Below are 14,625 nucleotides of genomic sequence, written 5' to 3'. Positions count from 1 at the left end.
GGTTGGCAATTTTTGAGAAGTCTCTTATGAATCTCCGGTAGAAACCGGCATGCCCGAGGAAGCTCCTGATTGCCTTGACTGAAGTTAGAGGGGGCAACTTTGCTATCACATCCACTTTAGCATGATCTACCTCAATTCCTTTGCTTGACACCCGGTGCCCCAAGACTATGCCCTCTTGTACCATGAAATGGCACTTCTCCCAATTAAGAACCAGGTTAGTCTCGATATACCGTTTCAGCACACGAGTCAAATTTATAAGGCACTCATCAAATGAGTTTCCCACCACTGAGAAATCATCCATGAACACCTCCATTATGTCCTCTACCATGTTAGTGAATATGTCCATCATGCACCTTTGGAATGTGGCGGGTGCATTGTATAGGCCAAAAGGCATAAATGCCATACGAGCAAGTGAATGAGGTCTTCTCTCTATCCTCTGGTGCAATGGAGATCTGATTATACCCTGAGTACCCATCCAGAAAATAGAAGTGTGACCTCCCTACCAATCTGTCTAGCATCTGATCAATGAAGGGAAGTGGGAAATGGTCTTTCCGGGTGGCTAGATTTAATTTCTGTAATCCATGCAAATTCTCCATCACATGACGGTTCTCGTAGAGATCAGTTCATTATTTTCATTTTTAACTACCGGCATGCCACCCTTTTTAGGTACACATTGAATCGGGCTAACCCAGTTGCTGTCAAAGATTGGGAAAATGATTCCCGCATCTAACCATTTTATCACTTCTTTCTTCACCACTTCCTTCATATTGGGGTTCAGCATTCTTTGGTGTTCTCTGGAAGGTTTGTGTCCCTCTTCTAGTAGAATTTTGTGCATACAGTAGGCGGGGTTGATCCCCTTTATGTCTGACATGGTCCACCCAATGGTAGTCTTACACTCCTTGAGTATCTGAAAGGGTTGTTGTGCCTGCACATCTAACAGACTAGATGAGATAATAACAGGTAATGTGGAGTCAGGTCCAAGGAACTCATACCTGAGATGGGTGGGCAGTGGCTTTAACTCCAACTTTGGTGGCTCTTCGATGGATGGCTTGGCTGGATGAGTTTCTCTATTTTCCAGGTGCAAAGGCTCAAATTCAAGAGTTCTATCCCAGAACCCTCTGCCCTCTAATGCCAATACCCATTCCGCGAATTCTTCTCCATTTTATCAGACATGCAACAAGAGGGTCCTCAATGATCATCATCTCATCATCAGTCTCTACGATTATATTCGCGGCATTAATAAGAGAGCAATTAGCGAATTCACTCGGTCGCCTCATAGATTTCTGCACATTGAATGTTATCTCTTCATCGTTCAATCTCATCTTTAGCTCCCCAGTCTCACAATCTATAAGAGCTCTCCTAGTGGCCAAGAACGACCTTCCCAAAATTATGGGAATCTCTTCATCCACTTTGCAGTCTAAGATCACAAAATCTACAGGGAACACAAATTTCCTTACCTGAATCAACACATCGTCCAGGATACCAGAGGGTCTTTTTACAGTCCTATTAGCCAGCTGCAACAACATAAAGGTGAGTCTAGCTCTTCCAATCCCCAGCCTCTTATAAATTGCCAGGGGCATAAAATTTATGCGGGCCCTTAGATCGCACAGTGCCTTAGCAAAAGCAAAATTACCAATAGTGCATGGAATTGTAAAGCTCCCTAGGTCAGACAGTTTTTCCGCAATTGGTCTAGTCACCACTGTACTACAGGTCTGAGTAAGAGTAACTGTGTCCAAGTCTTGGAAATTGAATGTTCGGGACATCAAGTCCTTTATCATTTTTGCATACCCAGGCATCACTTTCAAAGCATCAATCAATGGAATATTTACCTGGATTTGTTTTAGCATCTCCAAGAATTTCTTGTATTGCTCCTCTTTTTGGTAATTAGCTAGCCTCTAGGGGAATGGTGCAGGAGGTCTCTTCTTCCCAATGATTTGGGATTGATCTTTGTCAGCTGCCACCTCAACAACTGGTTCTTGGGCTGTCTCAGCTTCTTTCTCAGTCTCAATCTGAATGTTATTTTCTTCCTGGGCAGGCTTGACTATCACCTCTGTTAGTTTCGTTGACTCATCTAGCTCAATGGGCACTGGTATGAGTGTCTCAGCCTGTCTGGTTTCACGAGCCCTCTCTTGCTCTACATCCAAATCTCTGCCATTACGTAGACTCACTACCATCAGCTGCTTCGGGCCTTTATCTTTTGGATTTATCTGGGTATCAGCAAGTAATGTCCCATGAGGACGATTGTTCAGAGATATCGAAATTTGGCCCATCTGCATTTCAATATTCTTGATAGCTGAATCGTGTGCATCTACTCTCTCACTAATTTTTGCATTAGACCCACTAACCTGCTGCATCATTACCTCAAGTCTAGCAAACCCATCTTCCTGCCGTCTACCATGCTGCTGCTGAGGAGAGTAATACCCCTTCTACTAATTCTGATTTTTATATCCATGTGGCCTTGGATAATGTGCCATCTTGTTAGGAGGTCTCATACCTACCATGTTCCCATTGTTGAACTGTGGTTGGACTGGCCTGTACGACTGATTTTGCTAGCCCCAATTCTGACCACCCTGTCTCTAGCCTCCATAATTAGACACATAGTCCATGTCTTCAGGGTAGTGATGATGATCATGTTCTGCATTCCACTGGTTACCAATTAGCTGACTAATGCAAGATGTGCACAAGCCCCCATTAGTAGTATCTACGATATGTACCTGCTGCTTCTGCCCTGACTCTTCCACCTTTTTAGTGAGTATACTCATCTGTGTCAATAAGGTGGCCATATTTTCAGCCATAGAGTAGGATAGATCTAAGGGCACTGATTGAACCACTGGAGTGATAGGTGCAATCTTGGTTGTCCATCCCGAATTCTGTGCCATCTTATCAAGCAGACTCTGGTCTTCTCTCCATGTTTTGGTCAAAAATGCTCCACCAGCTGAAACATCAACAATGCTCTTCACGCTATCTGACAATCCCATGTAAAACCGTTGCTCCAACGTCAGATCTGAATACTATGGTGTGGACATATAACCAGCATCCCTTTGAAACGTTCCCATGTTTCATGCAATGTCTCCATTAGTCTCTGTTTGAAACTCAAAATTTCATCAATTTGTTGAGCAGTCTTGTTGGGTGGGTGGAACTTGTTATGGAATTGCTTGACTAACTCCTCCCAAGTTGTTATGGAATTTATGGGGAGTGAGTTTAGCCAGGTCTAGGCAGCTCCTGTCACTGAGAATGGAAACAATAACAACTTGATTGCTTTCGGAGTTATGTTGGGTTGCCTTTGAGTTTTGCAGATTGACAGGAAATTTTTCAAGTGTTGTTGAGGATCTTCGACTTGTGACCCCAAAAATAGTCCCTTGTTTTGCAATAAGTGCAGCATGTTATTCGTGATTTGGAATGATTCAACATGTATCTGCGGGACTACAATCGCTTTGGCCAAATTTTCAGCTGTGGGTTGTGCCCATTCATAGAGAGCAGCCTCCGGCATAAGAGGTGCCACAGGTGCTATTGGCGCTGCTGGGTCTACCACGTTGTCCCCCATGTTTGGTTCGATTTGTTCAGTTGTTTGTTGTTGTTTGCTTTTCTGATTGGCCCGATTCAAGGCCTTGAAAACTTTCTCGGTATCTGATAATGCTTCAAATACTTCACCAATTCTCGATGAGTTTCTAGGCATGCACCTGTACAACCAAGTCAACAAACGTTAAAATTTCAATGTAAAGATTGGGTATAGCGAAAACTAACTACACTAAGAATTTTTGTACTTCTTTCAACTATAATTGATAACACCATTAATTCCCCAACAATGGCGCCAAAATTTAATCACGCCCAACTATGCCTATTAAAAGGACACACGGACGTTGCAAATATAACCTGAGTATTCAGCCCAGAGTCGAACCCACAAGGAATCAACCTATCAGTTACTTTCGTTAAATTTACTAAATTCTACGGAATCAACTTCCCAAACGTTGTCAATAACAATTGATGGTGTTTCTACTAACTAAGAATGAAAGTAAATAAGCAACTGAAAACTAACTATGATTAAGTTGTAACCAATTAAGAGAAGGTTCTAAGGTTATGATTTCCCTTATTGATAGAATCTCTTCCGGTTATGTTTCATGTAGATTCACCAAATCATCTCTATCAATCATGAGCACTCTTATTATGTAAATCTCTCCCGAGTAATTACGATAATTTACTAGACGAACTCTCCCGAGATACGCTAGCTGGCTTTGTTTATTACAGCTCACTTTAGATTGCACCCAAGGCTTCGTTATCCCTAATCCTACCTTTAAACCCGCAGTTATTGATCCCTCATATACTTTGGGAGTGGTTTTGTTCAACAACTACTTAAATATGCACTCTCTCCCGAGTTATGCACACTAAATAGGCATAACTAATTGAGGATCCTGTCAATTAACTACAACAAACACGTAGTTGAACAAATAGAGATTAACTGGCAAACTATATTAACATCACAAGAATTTCATCATTCAATAGGTTCCATCAAAACACTAGACTAAGGATCTAGCTACTCATGACAAGACAAGATGAAAATACTAAATTATTCATAATGGGTAATTGCAAGAAAATAAAAGAGATAGAAAAACTCTAATGTTTGGTTGATCTTCTCACACTTGTTCTTCCCCCAAAGTATTCTAAAAACAAGCTTAAAAAATCTTGGGCGAGTTTCTATAGCTTATAAGGGTTTGGAACAAGTTTTCCCGAATTTACAATTTGGTCCAAAAATTTCTGACGCGTGAACAGTGCATCGCGGTCGCGGCAAGACCGCGGCTCGACCACGGTGGGAGCTGATCATTCTGCCTCGAGCTTTAGTCTGTTGCGGTGGAATTTGCTCAGGCCATTTTCTCACTTCTTTGTGCTCGGGTACTTCTCGACTGAGCATTTTCTTCGCATTATTGCCTTCAAAATACTCTGTGGTGCTTCCTCACTTAGAATATTCCCTGCGAAACTAAAGAACACCATTTAGAGCATTTTGTTGACAATTTACCTATAAAACAACAATAAAGCATGGTACTATTAAGGTGTAAATATCATCTGTATAGCTTCCTTCAGGAGGTTAGACTCAGCATGGCAGAGGCCGTCCATTCAGACATGCTCAACCAGCCATCCAGGTCACCGTGGTAGGTCATCTGGCCATGGTTCTCACAGTTCACATCAGGGTCACTCGTCTCTCAGTGCCCTTCCAGCTTAGAGTTTGACTCAGGCACTATCAGTTCAGGGCTTATCTATGCCTGGTTCTTCTAGTGGGCATCCCAGTGCTCGGGGCTCCCTTTAGTCCCCACCGCCACTTGCTGCGAGGGGTTGTTTTGAGTGTGGAGATTTGGGTCATATCAATAGGTTCTGTCCCCGTCTTTTGGGAGGTCCATCCCAGCAGAAGAGTCAGCCTTCGGCTTCAGTACTAGTTACTTCCCCACCCACTCAGTCAGCTTGGGGTGGAGGTCAGTCAGTTAGGGGTCGCCCTAGAGGAGGAGGTCAATCAGGTGGTGGTCAGGCCTATTTCTATTCCCTCCCATCCAAACCAGATGTTATTGCTTCAAATGCTGTGATTACAGATATTATCTCAGTCTGCCACAAAGATGTCTCTGTATTATTTGATCCCGGTTCCACTTTTTCATATGTGTCATCATATTTTGCCCATTATTTGGATATGCCCCTCGAGTCTCTTGTTTCATCAGTTCATGTATCTACTCTGGTGGGTGATACTATCATTGTGGACCATGTATGTTGGTCGTGTGTAGTGACTATTGGGAGTTTGGATACCCGAGTGGATCTCTTATTTCTTAGTATGGTTGATTTTGATGTGATATTGGGTATGGATTGGTTATCTCTGTGTCGTGTAATTCTGGAGTGTCATGCTAAGAGAGTGATGTTGGCTATGCCGGGGTTGCAATGGATTGAGTGGCGAGGTTTGACTAATTATGTTTCCAGTAGGGTGATTTCGTTTCTGAAGGCCCAGTGGATGGTTAGGAAGGGTTGTCTTTCATACTTAGCCTTTGTGAGGGATGTCAGTGCAGAGACTCCTAGTATTGATTCTGTTCCTATGGTGAGGGACTTTCCGGATGTGTTTCCTGCAAACCTGTCGAGCATGCTGCCGGACAGGGATATTGATTTTGGTATTAATCTGGTGCCGGGCACTCAACCCATTTCTATTCCACCGTATCGTATGGCACCAGCGGAGTTGAAAGAATTGAAGGAGCAGCTTCAGGAACTCCTTGATAAGGGGTTTATTCTGCCTAGTGTGTCGCCTTGGGGTGCGCATGTTCTATTGGTGAAGAAGAAGGATGGCACGATAAGAATGTGCATTGATCACAGGCAGTTGAACAAAGTTACAATCAAGAACAAGTATCCTTTGCCTCATATTGATGATTTATTCGACCAGCTTCAGGGAGCGAGAGTGTTCTCCAAGATTGATCTCCGTTCAGGGTATCACCAGCTGAAGATCAGGAACTCAGATATTCTTAAGATAACTTTTAGGACCCGATATGGTCATTATGAGTCCCTTGTGATGTCTTTTGGGTTAACCAATGCCCCAGTAACATTCATGCATTTGATGAATAGCGTGTTTCGGCCCTATCTCGACTCGTTCATGATTGTTTTCATTAATGATATTTTGGTATACTCGCGTAGTCAGGAGGAGCACGTAGAGCATTTGAGAGTTGTGTTGCAAAGATTGAGGGAGGAGAAGCTTTATGCAAAGTTCTCCAAATGTGAGGTTTGTCTCAGTTCAGTGGCTTTCTTGGGGCACATGGTGTCCAGTGAGGGTATTCAGGTTGATCCGAAGAAGATAGAGGCGGTTCAGAGTTGGCCCAGACCGTCCTCAGCCATAGAGATTTGCACCTTTCTTGGTTTGGCGTGTTATTATCGTCGATTCATTCAGGGATTTTCATATATAGCATCACCCTTGACTAAATTGACTCAAAAGGCTGCTCCATTCATGTGGTCGGATGAGTGTGAGGTGAGCTTTCAGAAGCTCAAGGCTGCCTTGACCACAGCTCTAGTGTTAGTGTTACCATTAGCTTCATGTTCTTATTTTGTGTATTGTGATGCTTCGATAGTTGGTATTGGGTGTGTATTGATGCATGAGGGTAGAGTTATTGCTTATGTTTCTCGTCAGTTGAAGCCCCATGAGAAGAACTACCTCGTTCATAATGTGGAGTTGGCTGCCATTGTTCAAGCGTTGAAGATTTGGAGACATTATCTGTATGGTGTGTCTTGTAAGGTGTTTACTGATCATCGTGCCTCCAGCACTTGTTCAAGTAGAAGGATCTCAATTTGAGGCAGTAGAGATGGTTGGAGCTGCTAAAGGATTATGATATCACTATCTTGTACCATCCGGGGAAAGCCAATGTAGTGGCCGATGCCTTGAGTAAGAAGGCGGTGATTATGGGTAGTCTTGCATTTATTCTTGTTGGGGAGAGACCTCTCGCAGTTGATGTTCAGGCCTTGGCCAATCGCTTCGTGAGGTTGGATATTTCAGAGCCCAGTCGGGTATTGACTTGTGTGATTTTTTGGTCTTCCTTATTTGATCGCATCAGAGAGCGCCAATATGATGATCCTCATTTGCTTGTCCTTAAGGACAGAGTTTAGCACGACGATGCCAGAGATATGACTATTGGTGATGATGGGGTGTTGAGGATGCAAGGGCGGATATGTGTTCCCAATGTGGATGTATCAGGATTTGAGACAGCATTGCTGGTGGAGAAGAATGAAGAAGGATATTGTGAAATTTGTAGCTCGGTCTCTCAATTGTCAGCAGGTGAAATATAAGCATCAGAGACCGGTTGGCTTGTATCAGCAGATAGATATTCCAGAGTGAAAGTGGGAGCAGATCATCATGGACTTTGTAGTTGGACTCCCACGAACTTTGAAGAAGTTCGATGCTATTTGGGTGATTGTGGATCGGTTGACCAAGTCCGCGCACTTCATTCCTATGTGTACTACCTATTCTTTAGAGCGATTGACAGAGATCTATATCCGATAGATTATCCACTTGCATGGTGTCCCAGTTTCCATCATTTCAGATAGAGGTACTCATTTTACTTCGCAGTTTTGGAGGGCCGTGCAGCGAGAGTTGGGTACTCAGGTTGAGTTGAGCATAACTTTTCACCCTCAGACGGACGAGCAGTCCGAGCGCACTATTCAAATATTGGAGGACCTGTTGCACGCTTGTGTCATTGGTTTTGGAGGGTCATGGGATCAGTTTCTACCGCTTATAGAGTTTGCTTACAACAACAATTATTAGTCGAGTATTTAGATGACTCCATATGAGGCTTTGTATGGGAGACGATGTAGATCTCCGGTCGGTTGGTTTGAACCGGGTGAGGCTAGGCTTTTGGGTACATACTTGGTGCAAGATGTGTTAGACAAGGTGAAGGTGATCTAGGAGCGGTTTCGTACAGCGCAGTCGAGACAAATGAGTTATGCTGACAGGAAGGTTTGTGATATGTCTTGCATGGTTGGTGAGAAGGTTCTATTGAAGGTTTCACACATGAAGGGTGTTATGAGATTTGGGAAGAAGGGTAAATTGAGTCCTCGGTTCATTGGGACTTTTGAGGTGCTTTGGAGGATTGGGGAGGTGGCTTATGAGCTTGCTTTTCCACCCAGCTTATCGAGTGTGCATCCGGTATTTCATGTTTCTATGCTCCAAAAGTATATTGGCGATCCGTCTCATGTTTTGGATTTCAGCATGGTTCAGTTAGATGATGATTTGACTTATGATGTGGAGCCAGTAGCTATTTTGGAGCGTCGGGTTCAAAAGTTGAGGTCAAAGGATATAGCTTTAGTGAAAGTGCAGTGGAGAGGTTGGCTCATGGAGGAGGCTACCTAGGAGACCGAGTGAGAGATGCGGACCAGATATCCTCACATATTTGAGGCTTCAGGTATGTTTCTTGACTCGTTCGAGGACGAACGTTTGTTTAAGAGGGGGAGGATGTAACGACCCGGCCGGTCGTTTCATGAGTAACCGTTTTGTTTCCCCTATTTCTGCTTCTTTATATCTTGTTCGGCTATATTATGTCGCATCGTATTGGTTAGTTTGGGTTCGGAGAGGTTTTGTATTGAAATGAGATACTTAGTCTCCTAAGTTGGCCTTTTTGTTGGAAAAGTCAACCGAAAGTTGACTTGTGAGTAAATGATCTCGGAATTTGGTTTTTATGATCCGGATAGCTTCGGGAGGTGATTTGGTACTTAGGAGTGTGATCGGAATATATTTTGAAGGTCAGAAGTAGATTTAGGCTTGAATTGGCGAAATTGGAATTTTGGTATTTTCCGGTTGATATGAGAGATTTTGATATAGAGGTCGAAATGGAATTCCGGAAGATGGAGTAGGTCCGTGGTGTCATTTGTGACGTGTGTGCAAAATTTCAGGTCATTCGAATGAGGTTTGATAGACTTTTTGATCAAAAGCGGAATTTGGAAGTTTTTGGAATTCTTAGGCTTGAATTCGATGATGATTTGATGTTGTTTTGAGTGTTCCGAGGGTTGGAACAAGTTTGAATGATGTTATGGGATGTGTTGGCATGTTTGGTTGAGGTTCCGAGGGCCACGAGTGAGTTTCAGGTAGTTAAACGGATCAAATTCATGATTGAAAAGTTGCAGATTTTCCTTCAGGTCTGTTGCAAACATTTGTTCATCGTGATCGCGTAGAAGGGTCCGCGATCGTGTAGGATCAGTTGGGCTGGGGTGAAAATTGTTCTATGCGATCGCAGAGGTCAGGGCGCGATCGCGGTAGGCTGTGAAATCGTTGTTCGCGAACACGTGGTCAATGTCGCGTTCGCGTAGAAGGAAAGAGCTGGTGAGGAGCAGGCAAGTTGTTCTATGCGATCGCGTGGGAGAGGCCGCGATCGCGTAGGTTTGTGAAGCCAGTGCTTCACATTCACGTAGAGTTAATTCTGAGTCAACAAAGTTTGTGCTTCGCGATTGCGGGGCTATTTACGTGATTGCAGTGAATGAATTTAAATCGCTGGGCAGAATGTTTAAAAGGTCATTTTCGCAATTTTTGGCCATAGTTCACCATTTTTGAGACGGTTTTGGAGCTTCTTGGAGGAGATTGAAGGGGGAATTCAAGAGAACTTCTTTGAGATAAAATTATTGAACCTAAAACTCGATCCTATGTTGATTCTTACTTGTTTAAACATGAAATTTGGGGGATTTGAAGCCTAAAATTGGGGAGTTAGGGCTTGAAATTGGAGGTTTTGATTTGAGGATTTGAGGGGTCGTTTGCGGTCGATTTTGGTGTATTTGGTATGTATGAACTCGTGAGAGTGTAAGGATTCTAGTTTTGTGATTTTTATCGGAATTCGAGGCGTGGTCCCGGGGGTCGGGTTTGATCAATTTTGGGACTTTTGATGTAATTTGATTATTTTTGAGTGGGCTTTGTTCTCTTAGCATATTTTGATGGTTATATACTAATTTTGGTTAGATTCGGGGCATGGCGTCGCGGGCTAGAGTTTGGCTTGACTTGAGGTAAGTAACGCTTCCAAACTTGGTTCTGAGGGTTCAAAACCCCGAACTATGTATTCTATGATTACTGTTGAGGTGACGCAATGCCAAGTGACGGGCGAGTGGACGTGCACCGTGAGAAATGCGGCCTGGATCATTCCGTGGCATCGTTTAGTGACTCTTTTATGCTTATATCTGTGTTGTAATTATGTGATTAAATTAATGAGCTGTAAATCATGCTAACATGTTAAGGCTTCACGCCAACACTGTCGAGACCCGAGAGGTCGTTTCTTGTTGTCATGTCATTAGCTTCTTTTATATTCTATACTCAGTCCTATTCATGCATATCATATCATGCCTCAGTCTCGATTATTGCTATTTGACATATCATATCATTGTTCGGGCTTATATCATGACATTTTAGCCCATGTGTGTGAGATTGGAGAGTATTGACTGAGTGAGGCCGAGAGCCTGATATTGATTGACAGTATGGGATCGGGCTGCACGCCGCAACAAGATATTGATCATGCCTTCGCTTGGATCTTCTCCATGAGGATGAATTGGCCTGTTTTCTCGGTACTGGGTGACTTATAGTCTGTGATGTATATATATTCCGGGATGGATCTTCCCTGGGCCGAATGGGCCATATACAGTACCGAGTGGTTGGGCACTATGAGTGAAAGTATTATACGTGACATTGATCATGCTATCGGTGCATTAGTACTTAGAGGTTCCTGACCTTTATACTATGTATCGTTCATACTGTGTTTAATTACTGCTGAGAAACTACATGAACTGTAAGCATGTCTACTTTTCCGTACAATTAACTGTTGCAACCTGTTGAGGTTTGGTTCGTTACTACCGTCAGTCCATAGTTTGGACTTGTTACTTACTGAGTTGGTGTACTCACATTACCCTCTGCACCCCTATGTGCAGATCCAGGTATCTTGGGCACGTCAGCAGTTGTTGATCACACCAGTTTGAGACTTTCTGTGGAGATTGCGAGGTAGTTGCTTGGCGACCGCAGTTCCGCCTTCTCCGTTCCTTATCTTCCTTTAGTATATTTATTTGGATATTCTCATATCGTGTTGGTCATGTTATTTCGAACAGATGTAGTAGTTTTAGCTCATGACTTAGTGACACTCGAAGTCGGGATTGTATTTCATTCTGCTGGATTTTGATTTCTACTTTTATCTTATTGAATTTCTGTTAAAATTATGATTTTCTTAAGTTTTTAGTTGAGAAATGAAGTACTTGGGAATAAGTGGCTGACCTAGTATCATGATAGGCGTGAGTTAAATTTTTGGGCGGTGACATGTCCTTTTTAAGGTATATTTTGATTTGCACTTCTATGCAAAATCAACTGCAATTATCACATCTTTCCAACGTAAAATTAAAAATTAAACATTGGTCTGACTCGTCTCTTGCCTTTGTCTGACGGAACCCCACGATCATCAAGATGGAGAAAGTTCAAGTTTGAAACTTGAACTCTCAACTCTCAAGGATTGAGACGATCCTTGAGAAAACACACAGACAACAGGATTGAACACATCATACGTAACCAAATAGGAAGAGCTATATGATAACAAAATTCAATGACAGGGAACACCTAATCCTTCAAATATAGCATAAACTGATATCAATTCCTACACAACTGCTCTAACCACAACTAACAGTACTACAGTAAAACTCAAGCGGTTAAAACGCTTCAGATATTACAACGCATCAAGGTTTTGCTTCGGGTTCTGTGCTTGGAGATGTGTTTGGTATTCCATAGCAAATTAGCCGGAAGCAATCTATGCAATTAAAATGATTAATGACACGTGGCATTAATACTCCGTTGACAACTACTGGAGCAATTTCTACTGGAGTTGATCCTAACTTGCGAATATCTATATTTAAGAGAGATTTTAGGGATCTTACGCTAAGTTACTTTTTTCCTATAAATAGAGGGGTCCTATTCCATTGTAAATCACTCCAAATAAATAAGAATTCTCTCTCTCAACTTTTCTTTGCATTACTGTTCTTCTTCTTTTATTGTTTCATAACACTATTGTTTATGTAGTGATTATTTTTACTAATCTTTGCAACCAAATATTGTATTATTTTATGTGAAGTTATTTTTTGATCACCTCAATCAAACAACCTCGTAATATCTTGTGACTGCAGCAGGTCATGTCAAACTTATAAAAATATATCATTAAGATAAAGTTTAATTTTTTATAAAAAATATTTCTACTTTTTATTTTTTATAAACGGATAAAAGTGAAGTAAGCGTGTCATCTAAAATGAAAATGACATTTTAGTAGGCATTTGACAAAGATTGCTATTTTTGACTGTCCTATTCCAGCTCAGTAGGGACATAATGGTTAGAAATTGACCATTTTGACTTTCGTGTCAGTTTCAAATTTGCAATCTCTGTCTCTGTTCTCACCCATTCCCAACTCCAAACCCAACAATAGCGCTATACCAATCCAAAAAAACCCAAAAGCAAAGCAGTAAACTAAGGAGCAAAGGCTGCAAAACACTTCTTTCCCTTACCATAACTTTCCCTTTTACTCCAGGAAATTGAAAACACCAATATTACAAGCAAACTGTATATCACAATAAGCAGCAGCAGCAACTCTTGATTTCTCTTGAAACCTGCTAAATAATCCAACTTTAGATCATGGAAGAGTAATACTTCACCTCCCTATCTACAATTGTGATTTTGTTCATTCATTTCTTGATATTGTTGCTTTTATATGTTTTTTTCTTGAAATTTTTGCAGATCTGAGACATACCCAAAAGAATACTTATCCCCACAACGAAGAAGAGCTACCTTAACCCCGTCATCTTCTAATTCAGCTGCAACAACCAGTGTCCACGTCACTGCTTTAGACGGGCTAGTAAACGTGAACTCACTTTTCACCATTGCAGTCTTTGTGGGTCTTTCTTTAACCACACCTGGCCAGAAAAGTCTCGAGGACCGTACAGCTTGTGATGCTGGCATTGAAGTGGTCAGGAAATTGTTGGTATTTGAGGTTGTCTCATTCAGCTTTTTCCTCTTCTCTTCACTAGTTGCACAGGGCCTTAAATTGGCAATTAATCTCTTGAATAGCAAAGATGTTGATGAGGCTTTTAAGGCTCACATTAATCCGAAAGTGCTGAGGCTTGGGATGTTGGGCTCTGCTGTTGGATCTGTAATGGGGTGTTTGTTCTTGATGCTTTCAATGGTCAATGTGATTGAGATTCGGCTCGGGTTGTTGTCTTGTGGAAGTAAATCTGCAATTCATGCTGTCACAGCCTTGATCATTCTGGTCACCTCTGCTCTTGTGGTTTATATCTCTACTGCTGTATATGCATTTCTGCACTGAGGTGAATCTTTTAAATGCAATCTGGAATGTACTGGTTGTAAGTTTGAATGTTAGTGCAACTTATGAAGTTTACAAGTCCACGAGTATCAGTTTTGTTATGCTACTCTTTTGGCTTTTGTTCAATTTACAACTATCGGTGGGAAACTCCAATATATAATTTCTTATGTGATCTTTTAAAGTTTCTAATTTTTGTGATGATTGGGTCTTTTATTGTTTGAAGTCATTAGTTCAAGTGAAATCCATTAGTTTATTTGGGGTGTTTCATGTTTGTCAAATAGGATGGAGAGTGGTGTTATGTAGTAAACTTTGTTCTCCTTGAAAATTAGGCAGCTATATGTTGGGTAACATTGATCTTTTGGCAGAGTAAAGTGCAGCTGAGTCATTTCTACGCTCCTTTTTTTGTGAATTATATCTTTCCCTCTTGGAGCACATGTATTATTTTGCTTCACATTTGTTGGAACTCGCAGAAAGCTTCCTTCTTTATGTTTGATGTATGTGATTTCTGCATAAGATACTAACTGAATTGGGTTCTATGTAAGCTAGTTGCAATATCTTGATATTTTATGTTGTTTTGGTAAATAATTACTGTTTAGACTACTCCTAGTAGAATTTGATTATATTCGTACGTGTGAAATGATTTATGTTTCCTTATTTGACTAGTTCATTTTAAATTCATTCCAAACATAAATTTGAAGAAAACCAGATTAGCCAGTGCAACAACTTATCTTCTCCCACCAAAAAAAAAATAGAAGAAAAAAATGTAATGTCATGTTGAATGTTTGGCAGACCGGAGAGAAAATTCCCT

At 41.6% G+C, this 14,625-nt stretch overlaps 1 protein-coding gene and 1 non-coding gene across 2 annotated transcripts; both read left to right on the top strand.

Moving 5' to 3' along the window:
• Nucleotides 1-3,008: 3,008 nt before the first annotated feature.
• On the top strand, nucleotides 3,009-3,115 carry LOC142176816 (small nucleolar RNA R71). The gene has a single exon (XR_012705624.1). It is a non-coding gene; the product is annotated as a small nucleolar RNA R71 (small nucleolar RNA).
• A 9,753-nt stretch (nucleotides 3,116-12,868) lies between these two features.
• Nucleotides 12,869-13,989, top strand: LOC107813357 (uncharacterized). The gene is made up of 2 exons (XM_016638613.2): nucleotides 12,869-13,140; nucleotides 13,235-13,989. The coding sequence occupies exons 1-2, from the start codon at nucleotides 13,133-13,135 to the stop codon at nucleotides 13,818-13,820; spliced, it is 594 nt and encodes a 197-aa protein (XP_016494099.1). The 5' UTR covers nucleotides 12,869-13,132; the 3' UTR covers nucleotides 13,821-13,989.
• The last annotated feature ends 636 nt before the right edge of the window (nucleotides 13,990-14,625 follow it).

This window comes from Nicotiana tabacum, chromosome 22, assembly GCF_000715075.1.
Source record: "Nicotiana tabacum cultivar K326 chromosome 22, ASM71507v2, whole genome shotgun sequence".
Lineage (NCBI taxonomy): Eukaryota > Viridiplantae > Streptophyta > Magnoliopsida > Solanales > Solanaceae > Nicotiana > Nicotiana tabacum.
Note: the sequence above shows the minus strand (reverse complement) of the source record. Positions and strands in the feature narration are given on the sequence as shown.